At 40.4% G+C, this 14,402-nt stretch overlaps 1 protein-coding gene across 1 annotated transcript in view; it reads right to left on the bottom strand.

Moving 5' to 3' along the window:
- The window catches only part of LOC126213258 (zinc finger protein 708-like), a 122,924-nt gene extending 117,149 nt beyond the window's left edge, over positions 1-5,775 (bottom strand). The window contains exons 1-2 of the mRNA XM_049940912.1: positions 5,727-5,775; positions 4,118-4,206 (exon numbers count right to left, since the gene is read on the bottom strand). Coding sequence (XP_049796869.1) covers positions 4,118-4,189 — 72 coding nt within the window. The 5' untranslated portion in view covers positions 4,190-4,206; positions 5,727-5,775. The remainder of the gene's footprint in view (positions 1-4,117; positions 4,207-5,726) is intronic.
- Positions 5,776-14,402: the final 8,627 nt, after the last annotated feature.

Raw genomic sequence — 14,402 nt, 5'->3', positions numbered from 1 at the left:
TTTCATGTCAGTTTAATTATAAAGCAATTATTTGTAAAAAAATTTGGGTCATTAATAAAAAAATAATTGGAAGGAAACCAGAAAAGATACTCCAAGTTCCCTCTGCCATAACTGAAATACTAAACCACTCTATATGTAAAAAAAATTCAAATTTTTCTATTTGGTAGTTTATTCATAAATGTTCCTCAAACTTAGTGATTTTAACATGGGCAGCATAGGCACCTCCGGCTCCCCTTAAACCAGTCTCAGGACTGAAGATCAAAACGATGACGTAAGAGGTGGATGTGGTTTGCAACCTGTTTACAATACTCCTTTTCTAACACATGCCTTGCACGAGCTCCAGTGAACCCATGGGTGCCCACATGGTCTTTTCCCAGAGTATAATGGAGGTCCTGCCAGTACAGGAGTAAAGGAACTGTTCCCTTTGTGGGTGATGGAAATGTACCCTCCCAAAGGCAGGACCATGCAGTGGTCTGCCATTGTGCCAAATCCAGCACCAATCGTTACATGTCTATTTCAGTTGAAGTTGTTGATTTCATGGCATTAACACTGGCACATTCGTGGGTCATCAGCTAACCAGACTCATCATCATTATGAGTCTTTTGAGCATTGTGCATTCAGACACACTTTTACTTTGCCCAGCAATAAAGTCTGATGTTAGTTACACCATAGTTTGCTGCCTGCCTTGTTTTAACAGTCTGCCCAACCTATGATGTCTACCATCTGTCATGACAGGTGCTTGCCCAATCCCCTAATGCCTGGACATGGTTTAACCTTTGTTTCACCCTGTGTTGAAGACAACTGCCACAACACTCCTCAAACACCCAACAAGCTGTGCAGCTTCCCAAATGCTCCTGCCAAGCCTTCCAGCCATCAAAATCTGCTCTCGGTCAGACTAAGATAGATTGTGTGCAGTTTACATCCGGTCAGCATGCTCATTGATACTCCATGCACCATGCATGTGACTAGAAGACAAGGTTAGATGCTATTGCCTGGATGAGTTTATATTGATAGCAAATCCACGGTCATAATGTTTTGGCTGATGTGTATATGGATGTAGTATTATGACTTCCAAATTGAGGCTAGGCAATAACAAGGGAACCGTTCTGCAACATTCGAGGCAATTGTCAAATGCATCAATTTATTACAAGGGTGTATCAGAAAATAATGCCTCCAAATTTTTTATTCTGTTCTTTATATCAGTTAAAGTATTACTTGTCACGCATATTAATCTGTTGATGTTTCCACTTTTCTGAAAATATGCAGGACCCTCCTGCTGGAGAGCTTTGAATTACAGTGTGTAAGATGGGTGTGTTGTTGACATGTGAAAAAATCCTCAGAAACAGAGCACTAATTCAAATAGTACACACACACACGCGCGCGCGCGCGCGCACACACACGCGTGATAATCAGCGCTGGGGTCTGGGCGCGCTTCCTGTTTCTGCGTCAGTCGACTGCAGGCAGCAGCACGCAGCACACAGCCATGCCGTACCGCCGTAGGAGATACTCCAGGAGGAGCAGAATGCCTGTTTACAAGACTGTTTTAAGTTTTGACGAGACACCAAACCCAACGTCTCAACAGGAGATATTAGCTGGGCCAATAACATTTGTTGGCTGTAACATTACGTTTTCTTGTACTGCAAATGAAGTAGTCACAGGCGCGCGCGCGCACAGGCGCGCGCGCACACAGGCGCGCGCGCGCGCACAGGCGCGCGCGCGCGCACAGGCGCGCGCGCGCGCACAGGCGCGCGCGCGCGCACAGGCGCGCGCGCGCGCACAGGCGCGCGCACACAGGCGCGCGCGCACACACGCGCGCGCGCACACACGCGCGCGCACACACACGCGCGCGCACACACACGCGCGCGCACACACACGCGCGCGCACACACACGCGCGCGCACACACGCGCGCGCACACACGCGCGCGCACACACGCGCGCGCACACACGCGCGCGCACACACACGCGCGCACACACGCGCGCGCGTGCGGGGGGGGGGGCACCCTTTCCTTCAACATGACAACGCCAGACCGTACACAACCTGCAACAGTCTGACACCTTTGATTCGTTATTATTGATCATCCGCCATAGTGTCCTGGCTTGATTCAATGAATTTTCAACTGTTTCCAAAGCCTAAAGAACATCTTCAAGGGTAATAGTGATGAATTGGTGTGAGCAGAAGACAGGCTGTGGAGCTATCAACAAAATCAAACATTCTACAATAATGACACCAACAACCTGGTGTCTCTTTGGGAGAAAGGTGTTCAGTGCCAGGGTGACTATGTTTGAAATAAATATATAAACATTAAGAATAAAGGTGTAAAATGTTAATAAAGTTTGTTTTAATTAAAATGCTTCAATAATTATCAAATAAAAATTTTGAGCCTTTACTTCCCAGCATGTCCTCATGCCCAAACTATACACCAATCAAAAATTAAGTTTTAATTAATTTGGCAAAGGTGTCTCAATTGATATAACATCTACATGCATCTCTTAAGGTCATAAGGAAGTTCAGTGCATCAACTAACTCAGCACACATTGTAAGAGAAGACTTATTGTGGGTAAAAGTTACAATCTAGGCACCATTTGGATTTTTTAGTAAACATTAGGCTGTGCTACTGGTCAATTTGCTACATCCTTTATTTGGCTTTCACATTTCTAGGCTTTGTCAGCTTTGCCACCTTTCAACCTAGGCTAGGCCTTGAGCTGCACTATGGGTCAGTCACCACAACCAATATTTCAAGGGGGGCTAAGCACCCCATTTTAACCTTTTAGCGTTTGAATAGTTCTGTGGTTCAGGTCCAAGGTGAATGATTCTTCAAACTGCTTTTCATTCACATGCTGTGTGTTGTGCATACATATCATTCTATATGTCAAACAATCATTATGCCAGGGGTAAAAGCCAAAGCCTGAACTATGTTGGGTCTAACCAATCTTTTACTGTATTTAATAAAATTTAGTATATTTACTTTCTCACGGTGCTGGTTTAGGTCTACTGTACTGATACTTCTCATCAAATGAATTGCCGCACATAGTTTGTACAAACTATAATAAAACACTCACATATATTCAAATGCAAATGCTGCATTAATGCTATCACAGTACTTCTGCAGTTGCACCCAAGATGGATGTTTAAACAGACTTGTTCAGCACAGATAGTTGAAAAGTAGTTTGTGAGATTGTCTCAGGACCCTCAGTTCTGGTTGGCAGAATAAAAATATTAATGGGACCAAGTGAATTTGTTTGCCTGCTGATAGCCAAATACCCCACAAACAGCTGCACTACATCAGATTTTAAGTGACATATATATGTAAGATTATTGACAGCAGTAACTAACATTCTGCCAGTTTCACAAACAATGTGTGTAACAATGTGCAGCAAACGCAGAAAGTGATTATGAACAAACCTATCAATATTTAATATGTAACCCCACGGCTTCATCAAAACTGCTGCCGACATACAAATTGATTCTGCACCTACCAGCTGTGTACCAATATATGCTTCCAGGTGATATTTGTCTGAAATTTAACTTTAGTGCTGACAGTTCTACTTACACTTTGTTCACATATTCAAAATCAACGCCTAATGTTAATAGTACTACAAAACGTACATCTCAGATTGGTGACCATGCGAATGTGACTTTAAGGTTATTTACAATTAACTTATTTTACATCATCAATAACTAAATGACAATTCTCATTCCACACCACAATACACTGCAATAATGCATTAACTGTAACCATACTATTTATAAATGTAATGGCACTTAAAATTCACTATAGTCAGTTATTCTTAAGCTGCACATTAAGGTTGTCATTTAAAAGAATTATCAGAGCAGAATATACCCACTTTATGGCAACCACCTTATCAGTGTAACTGGATTGTGCATTAAGGTTTTCCATGTTTACTGAACATTAAATTGAAACTCTTGCTCAGTTCTATGTGAGGTTTAATACAAGGCTTATTTCAAACTGTGCAACATGTCATATTTAAGACAATGTTCATCAGTTTAGTAAACACAATTACTCGTTTCCAGCAGTATGACACGAACTTTATGTATTCACACACTATACACATAAATTAATGAAACACAGTTAAGAAATATGAGTAAGCTACTCACCATGGAGTGTAACTCAATTTTTACTTCATCTGTTTCCTCTTTTTTTATCCACATAGTTGGGTCCTGGTCCATGACTTCAGTTCTACAGTCTGAAAAAGATAAGCAATCAGATAAGAATAGGTGCACTCTGTTTCCATTGTTACCATGAGGTATCACTCAAAGGCAGTATTTTCACTCATCTACTGCGTGCAGTAGATGAGCGATTACACAGGAAAAAGATTCAAAGTGGCTGAGGAAAAGTGGCTGAGGAAAAGTGGCTGAGGAAAAGTGGCTGAGGAAAAGTGGCTGAGGAAAAGTGGCTGAGGAAAAGTGTGTTGAGTGATATAAGCTCATTTACATTTTTCATGTCATGAAGAGTGAGAACAATCAAAATAACATGCACTGGAAATGGAATATTTACAGTTGCTACTGGTTCTTTGTAACACTGGCTTGTAGATACTGTCCTATGTGGCAATTTTGGAAGATGTGTATTTCCTTGTCCATGCACTAACTTCAGTATTACAAACAATCTAAACAGTCAATAGATCGAAGAGAAATTACTGGATTACACCAAATATTTCATTCTACACTTTGTCGTTGTGTTATTTTCAGTCCAATAGGGACATGATGAAAATCTGGACATACAGATTGTTTATCAATGACTATGCATATTCAACATAGGTATTACTGAAACTTTCTCCATCTGTATTCATTCACCGTTGTATACACAATTTACCATAAGCATCATTTTGGAATCTTAACCTGGTATTAAAAAAAAACCATAAACATGTAACGTAGATTGCACACTGAAATGTGGAAGCTCTCATTCTTAATTACCATCAAGATTAAACACTGGTGAGTTTTTTCTTACGAAACTGATTTACTGAAACTACTTCCTACTAACTGTAACTATGATGAGTGATCTATTGAGTTCTGATGACATGTAATGCTTTATGTTTGACGAATTACAGTTAATTTGTACCTCGTATTTCGCCAGTTCCTAAATTACAGTATTCTTATACAGTAGTCCATTAAAACCCACACACTACAACAAAATGGTATTTACACATGATTAGACGAATATAACGACACGAATAATCAAAGCACAGTGAAAACTAACAAAATTCAACATAATTACAGCATTTCCTTTCATGTGAACTTGCTCAAACCATGAATTGAAAAAATGCTTACGTTAGCACTACAATCTGGCACCGCTCTATGTCTACATCAGATCACAGCAAATTATCATCACGAACATTATGACACTTAAGTCAACATAACCGCACTAACATAGCGAATGTTAGAACTTCACTGTCCGCCTTTTCCCGTCAGTCACGAAATACATGACGGAAATCACTGCATAGGCAAACTGCTTCTGACAACACGTCATAATCTCAACCGTTTCTTTTATAAAGATACACGTAGCGACTTTACCGGACAGGCCAAATATAGCAACCACTAATAAATCAGGTATTTGGCTGTTATGAACATAACCTGAAAAATTACAACATTCACACACCGTCATCAACTCAGCTGTTATTGTAATATAAATGAAATACCGTGTTAATTTACTCCCGGAACAATTTTTTCACTCAATCTTGTTTGCAGTTTATAAACGCTTATAAATTACCACGCAAAGTCACGAAGTTGCAGCTGACTACACACTGACACCAGCTAAAACAAAGAACTTCCACCAAGACGAAGCTCTATACCGTGGGCTGTGAGACAAGCAGTAAGGTAGAAAGGGAAAGATAAAATGCGAAAATTAAATTCCATGGGATATTCTATCCCTTTGGTAAACCCTTATCGCTATTTTAGTACAACAACGAGATAACGTAAAATAGTTGTTACTGAAGGAATGCGTTTGAAAGTTTTTGGAATTTTAAATCTTCACTGTACTGTATGGGAAGCACTATTCTGAACAGGGACATCACATCGTCGTAACTTTCCTTTGTTACAGACAGGACGGGCATGCACAAAGTGCTTGACAGTGAGAACTTGTTGATTTTTCTTGTTAGAGTTATGAGCTCTAAACTCTTCTTCAAAGTTTTCTTTAAATCGCATACCAAATGGACGCTGTTTTATGATATTCCCATCCGAAGAAGAAAGGAAGATCAGATCTAACGTCCCATCGACATCAAGGTCATTAGAGACAGTGCACAAGCTCGGACTGTGTTAAGGACGGGGAAGGAAATCGGCCATGCTGTTTGAAATTGAACACCCCAGCTTTGGCTTGGAGCGATTTAGGGAAGTCACGGAAAACCTTAATCTCTGTTGTCAGATACTGGTCTGCACCATCGTTCTCCCAATTGCGAGTCCAGTGTGCTAACCACTGCACCACCTCCCTCGGTCTTAGCCACCTGACTAGTTTCTTGTTCACATCTTCTTTCGAAACAGCAACATAGCGAATGATATGATACTGTCAATTGATGATCTTTTCACGGGTTGTTTCACGAACAATATAAGGTTTGTCACCCCCTTCTCGCATATTCATCAATAGTATTCCAGTCAGCAGGCCGGTCCACTTTTACCAACTTTTTTAAAATTCTGTAGTGACTGCCAAATGCAATGAGGTACATTCCATTTCACTGTGATGAATAAACATGATTTTCAAATCAAGGAATTATAGGTTAGATTTTCCAGTGTTTGATTAATTCTAGGTTAGATATTTCCTGAAGAGCGGACGAGCACATTGCTGCAACAAATCTGTTTAGATTCTGTTCTGCACAACAATCGCTAAAATGAGCTTTCCCGTTGCAGATAGAGCCTTCAACATCCATACAAATCTCGCTATCTCACATCTTCCTCGCTTTTCTTGTATTTCCGAGCACAGGAAACAGTCTTTTTGTTTTGACTTTGTTATTGTCTGTAAAATTAAAAACAAAAATCAGTCGCTGCTTATAAAACAAAGCACTGTTGATGGGATCAGTTGTTCTCAACAAAACCTGCTGGAAACAGAAGTTGCAGTTTACAAAAGTCATATATAAGTTTTGGGCTCACTCCATCTCTTGTTTCATCTCCTGTCTGTTTCTAAAAGATGAGCATTGTAATTAGGTGTAGGTGCTCCTTTATTGACACCAGTGGTACTCTAGGGCATGTATAGACGTCACTTATCTTTTTTTGTGATGATGAATACAGATACTATAATCCTCTGAAACTGTCTTCCTGTAAATATGGTCTGTATGCACAGATTTGTACAGGGATCTCATGAGTGTGATGTTAAGTGACAATCTTAGGAATTTTATTTTCTTTTTCCAGAGTGAACGTAGTAAGACTGAGCCACTGAAAAACTCAACTTGATTCCTGACACCATCTCAGATTTCTGGTGAACTCAATTTCCTTAGATGATGGTCCTTCTGCCTGCTTCAGTTGTGTTTTCCAAAGCTCTTTTCTTCATCACTATAACCCCAACACCAAACAGATTCCAAGTTTATTCAGGAACATGGTCTTACAGACTTGGATTCATTCTGTTCCTCATAGCAAGTAGAACATAACAGTGAAGTTCCTTTTTGAGTTCACTCATGTGCTAGCTTTTAAAGATCTTCCCGCAATTACTGCAAATAAAGCCTCTTTTTCTCTCATACATCTCTAATTTGTAATATCTTTAAGAAATGTTCAGCCTTTGTGCACGGACAAACTTCTTATGACATTTACTTCTGCAGTTGTCTCAACATGAATCTTTCATGTAAGCTCCTGGAACATGGAGTCCTCTCGATGAAATGTTGGATTCTTTGCACCAGTATCTGATTTTGAAAACATTTATATCCCTGTTTACTCAATTTTTATATAATTTTTATAGTACTGCTTGTCCTTCAAAGTGTTTCTCCTCTGTGTCTAAATTCTGTTCTGTAAAGGGGTGCACATCGGTAATGTCACCTTCATTGACTGTCTGCAATAGCTCTGAACTTTGTCACCATCAGTTAGCTTTAACTGCTTCTAATTAACATTTGCTCATTTTTGTGGATCTTCATCTGATTCGTCACCAAATGTTAGATGGTGTTCCAAAATAGGAGAGATATCTGATGACAGATGTGAATCATGATTATTGTCACTGGCGAGGAAAGTATACTGACTGATTTGAGTGGTTTCTCATTCAGGAAACAAGAAGAATCAAGTCTCACTCTTCAGCTAGACAAAAATTTTAAAAAAGTGCTTCCATTCTGCACCCAGTGAAACGAAGGAAACAGGAAAGAGAAATGAGACGTTGAAATTTGATTTCTAGGCTGCAGTATTTCAGAAGAACATTGTTATACATACAAGCAAGAGACTGCAATTCTATAGAGCAGTGGTTCCCAACAGGTGGTCCACGGACCCCCAGGGGTCTGCGAGCTATGCCAGAGGGGTCCGCAAGATGTATTAGTATAAAAAACATATCAAATATTTCATATGATAACAGATATTTTTGTTTTGGCAGCTTTCTGCATGAGCAGAGCATTAGCTAACGCTAACTTCTGCGTTTAGCCTCTTCCTAGAGCCAACTGACACTAGCACACTCTAAGACGGGACAGGACGGCGCGAGACGCGTCCCGTCCTAGAGTGTGCTAGTGTCAGTTGGCTCTAGGAAGAGGCTAAACGCAGAAGCTAGCGTTCGCTAAAGCTCTGCTCATGCAGAAGACGCGACAGACGCTTCAGGAAACGGGAAGTTTCAACCCACAACAACGCCATCGTCATTGCACTCGCACAGACGAAGCTGCCGGAGTTACTGTTCCTGCTTCAGTTGCTATGAATCCACATGTGAGCACACAGCAGCCTGAACACGCGATTGGCATTCCTAAATCCAGTGTACATCCTGTTCTTACACGTCACCTGTTCCATCCTTACCATGTACACCTATATCAAGAATTACATGGGAATGATTTCCAGAATCGTGTACAGTTCTGTCAGTGGGCACAGCATCAAATCCTCGCTAACCCGATCTACTTCTCCAATGTTCTATTTACCGATGATGTTTCTTCTCGCTACTCCCCGTTTCTCATTTTTCTGAGAGTGGGAGTTTTCGTGCTTTTTATTTTCTTGGACAAATGTACAACACCCCTAATTCTTTTATTAATTAATGGAGTAACTTCTGGGCTGAAAATCAGGCAGTCTTACATTGCCGCCACGTAACTGGTGCTTATTATACACTTTTTTTGTTAAGTGTTCGCTTGTAGTCAGGGTTATTTGATTTCGTCAGTGTTTTAGACAATAGATCGGGTCTGAAATGCACTAGTTTCTTTCAGGCTACTTTTTGTTGGTAATTTTCTTTTCTTTCTATGCTTAAGAGAGGTTCAACAGAGTTCACGTCGACACTCCACAGAAAAGCCCATTCCTGCACAGTAGACAACCAACTCCAAATACTAACTGCCGTTTGTGGAAAAGATTAAATTCAAATAGTACTGTCAACCAACAAGGTCACACAACTAATGCAAATGGGGCGCTCAGAGCCACAAGGGCCAAAAGCACGCCGTCTTCGACTTCCATATTTGAGAATTTCAAAGAAACCAGTGAGACAGTGGGACAACTATTCGTTAATGTTCAGATATACATAGAATGTGGGCCTACCGACATAAACATGACAGACGTCAGAAACATCAACAAATGCTACAGTCTCCCAATCGACCATTATGTGCTTTATGGCTCTAAGCGCCTCGAATGGATTCCTGTATGATAAAATCCAGAACTTTATGTAGTATACTTCAGAATCCCATGAAATATCTTTTTTTTATCAGTATAACTATAGCATTCACTGATTCCGATCTGATTTTATTATACAGTGAGTGAATTTGCATATCTGTGTAGCGCGCTATCACCTTGTGGGATTTATGGCGAACGTAGATGAAGGTCTGCTGCAGTGCACTGGCACCTCGTGGCACTGGCATATACAGGGTGTTTCAAAATGAATACATGGGTTTTAAGACTTTGTACTACATATTATATTCTTTTTACGATTATAAATAATACATCAAATGATAGAGAAACACGAACAGTTTTTCTTACAATTATTCAGTGTGAACACCGACCACACATTGAGTCGATAGGCGAGTTGTTCCGAAACCTTGATCAATGTGTCAGGAGTAACTGTTGCAGTAACACTGTTTGTAAAGTCGGATAGATCAGCTGGTATCAGAGGGACATACACATGTTCATGTCATATCGTGTGTGAACGTGGTCACGCTTGAAATGCTAGGTCATTTTTTTTTGATGGGGTTTAAGGGCGCTCAACTACTGAGGTCATTAGCGCCCAGTCACCGTTGTTAGAGCACATGGAATCTAGTAAAACTCAAGGGGAGGGGGGGACACCAGAAAGACCTGACAAAGATGCAGATAAAATAAGTAAAAAGGTTAGATGTCTTTGGACAAGCCAGTCAAAGTTATAAAATGCAGAACACGAGCAGCTGCTCGAGTGTCATCAGCTAAAATATGCGGTAAAGTAGATGGCAGGGACAGGACAACACGAGATTGACTAAAGCGGGGACACGACAATAAAACATGGCGCACTGTTAATGCCTGACCACAAGGGCACTGCGGGGCTGGGTCACCGGAGAGCAGGTAAAATGCCAGGTCAATCGGCTCCTTCCGCCCAATTGACTGCTCGGATACAAATAGAAATAACTTCCATAATAAAATCTTTAAAAATAAAGCATTCTGGTGGTTACGATGAAATATCAAAGTTAATTAAGGCATCTTCTTGCGAGTTTAGTACAATTCTAAGTTACTTGTGTAACCAGTCAATTATAACTGGGACATTTCCTGACTGACTAAAATATGCAGATGTTAAGCCTCTATTCAAGAAAGGGGATAAAGAGATACCATACAACCACACACCGATTTCACTTTTGCCAGCATTCTCAAAATTTTTGGAAAAAGTAATGTACAGGCAGCTTCTCAACCATCTGACCACAACTAACATTATCAAGAACACCGTCTAGATTTCTGGAGGGTTCTGATATCGAAAAGGATATTTACACATACAGTGAAAATTTACTTAATTCGTTGAATAACCAGTTGCAAGCAGCAGGTATTTTCTGTGATTTGTCAAAGGCATTCGATTGTGTGAACCACAACATACTTTTAAATAAATTAGAATTCTATGGTGTCATAGGCAGTGCTGCAAAATGCTTCAAGTCATACCTCTCTAACAGGAAACAAAATGTGTCAGTGCAAGGGACTAGTGAATTAAGTAATCAGTCATCATCAGAATGGGAAGAAATTACATGTGGTGTCCCACAAGGATCCATCTTAGGACCCTTGCATTTTCTTGTGTAAATTAATGATCTCGCATCAGTTACACTGCCAGAAGCAGAGTTCGTTTTGTTTGCAGATGACAAGTATTGCAATAAATAGTATGTCGAGTGTAGTTCTGGAAACATCTGCTAATGATATTTTCATGGATATTAATAAATGGTTTAAAGCCAACTCACTGACATTAAACTTCAAAAAGACTCACTATATGCAATTCAGAACCAGTAAGAGGTTTCCACCCAGCATATGCATAAAGTATGAAGAAGGGCAGATAGAAGAGGTTGACAGTCTTAAATTCCTGGGATTACAACTTGATAAATTCAGTTGGGAGGAGTACACTACAGAACTGCAGAAACACCTTAACAAATCTGTATTTGCAATTCGAGTGTTATCAGACACAGGCGACAGAAAAATGAAAAAGCTTGCATACTTTGCCTACTTTAATTCCATAATGTCATATGGTATAATATTTTGCGTAACTCTTCAAGTCAAAAGTTTCCCGAGTCCAAAAGCGTGTAATACGTATATGTTGTTCAGTAAATTCACGGACGTCCTGTAGAAACCTCTTCGAAGAACTGGGTATACTAACTACTGCCTCTCAGTACATTTATTCCTTAATGAAATTTGTCCTAAATAATGTATCTCTTTTTCCAACAAACAGTTCAGTTCATACATACAATACCAGGAACAAGAATGATCTGCACAAGGACTTAAAAACACTAGTTCAAAAAGGGGTCTACTACTCAGGAACACTCACCTTCAATAATTTGCCAGCTAACATAAAAAAATTTAGTCACAAATAAAGATCAGTTTAAAGGAGCCTGAAGGACTTACTAGTCGCCAACTCTTTCTACTCCACTGACGAATTTTTTAATAGAAACAAATGATCTGTATATATTCATACTATTAGTACTGTTATTACAGCTTAAAAAGTGACATGTTCCACATCCATGAGGATCTCCTCAGCACGGATCTATGGAACGAAAAACTAATCTAATCTGATCTAACGTCATTTGACCAGTCGCGTACTGAGTTATGCCAGTGGCGTGGTGCACCACCTTGCTCCCAAATAAGGATGTGGTTTTCAGCTTCTTCCAATTGAGGCACGGGCCATAGCTGTAGCACATCAAGGTAAGATATATCAGTTACAGTTGATTCACCGAAAAAGTGCCCATAAACTTACCACGGAGATATTTCTTGGGGCTAAGCGTGAATGACTTGCACTCTGTCAACACCTTTTTGAGTCGCATTGTAGTTTCACACTCTTCCCATTGTGGACAAGTGTACAAACAAAACTGAGTTGCTAAATTTGGTGTGTTACTTACAACTGTAAGATGAATGTAATAAATACTACAACGCCTTAAAACTGTGTTGTTCATTTTGAAACACCCTGTACTTGTTGAGTGGTAAAGTGCACACTGAACAATGTACATTGCTTATCAAATACGTATGTATTTGGCCCACAAGGCAATTAGATCATGGCAGTTGCGCAAGTGCAGAAGTTCATTAAAACGTGCACAAGTGAAGGTGTGCTCCTTACATTGATGCCAAATTTCACCGAGTCTGGCGGGGGCAATACGTAGCACAGCATGGCAGATTTAGTGTCGTGCGTTTCAGATTAGCGTATGTACATTACGTTTAACAGCATTCAAGAAGTACTAACCAATAAACCCGTAAGGTGGCAAAAGGGTGTTCACGTGCTCTTTCACAGCAGCTGCCACCGATTACTTTTCATACTCCATAGCTATGGCCGTAGATTCACAGTACTGGCGAACCACAATAAGATGAACAAACACTTTGTTTTTATTTCAAACGGTATTAGTGAGTTCCTGAGTCACTGACATATAACGCAGTATCAAAGCTGTCACGCCGCTTTTCTGAGCGCCTTGGCGACTACAGGAGAAGGTAACTAGGCTTAGCAATAACAAAATAAGTTGACTTTATACGCTTAATTTCTATACTAATGGAACTTTTATTGAATGAATGTTGTTTCGCATCGCCGACTGCAGACCCTTTGCCGCTGCGGCCTGCGGCAACTGAAGGCCGGTTCTGACCAGAGGGCGGCAGACAGCGCCTCCTGCGGCGGTTCGCGGAATTTCCGTTCCCACCCAGAAGCGGCAGTCACCAGCGGTAACCAATGATGGACCATCTCTGAGGTATGGATGGTGGTGATGTTTGGTTTGTGGGGCGCTCCACTGCGCTGTTATCAGCGCCCATACAAATTCCCAACCTTTGATCAGCCCAGTCTCGCCACTTTCATGAATGATGATGAAATGATGAGGACAACACAAACACCCTGTCATCTCGAGGCAGGTGAAAATCCCTGACCCGCCTTGAATCGAACCCAGGACCCCGTGCTCGGGAAGCGAGAACGCGACCGCGAGACCACGAGCTGCGGACAGGTATCGATGGGAACCCACTGAATTGAGCGGTGCATTTGATTCACAGGACCATGAGTCTATAAGAAAGGAAGACAAAGTTAACTGAAGACGTGCCAAAATTTTACTTTCTTTGCGAAATACTCTTTCACACATTTCATTATTCACGTTTTGTTATTTCTGCTTTGACGAGTTACGATTCGCGATTTTTCCCTATGTAATAATATAGTAAACATTTAGAGAACTTGTTGGTCCATAAGAAAAACTGTGTGACCCCTAATAGCTTCTAGTATTTTGATTTGCTGTACCTAAATGCAATTTATTAAAGTGATAGTACGTTATCTTTCGTATGGCAGACATTTCTTTTTATAAATGAAATATCTGACAGTTTATCCTTATAATTTTCTTTATTTTGATCACATGTTTTAACCACACAGTTACTGAAACTATCAGTTAAGTACTATAAAAATACTCAACATTATCTCTAAACTGCTATTAACATTTTCATACCCAGCATAGACAGAACGCCAATCTCTACCAACCACATTGCTGCAAGTCAACATCCCTGCCAACATCACAGTGAACCCCCTGAAAAATATTTCATAAAACAAGTTATACAGAGTTTAGGGAGCCAAAAACTTAAAATGCGAGACGAATTCAGCAGCAGGAACAGGAAGAGAAAATATAACATGGGCTATGAGGAAGGT

The sequence above is a fragment of the Schistocerca nitens genome, chromosome 11 (genome assembly GCF_023898315.1).
Source record: "Schistocerca nitens isolate TAMUIC-IGC-003100 chromosome 11, iqSchNite1.1, whole genome shotgun sequence".
NCBI classification, from domain to species: Eukaryota; Metazoa; Arthropoda; class Insecta; order Orthoptera; family Acrididae; genus Schistocerca; species Schistocerca nitens.
The sequence above is the reverse complement of the archived record's forward strand: the minus strand, read 5'-3'. Positions and strand labels throughout refer to the sequence as shown.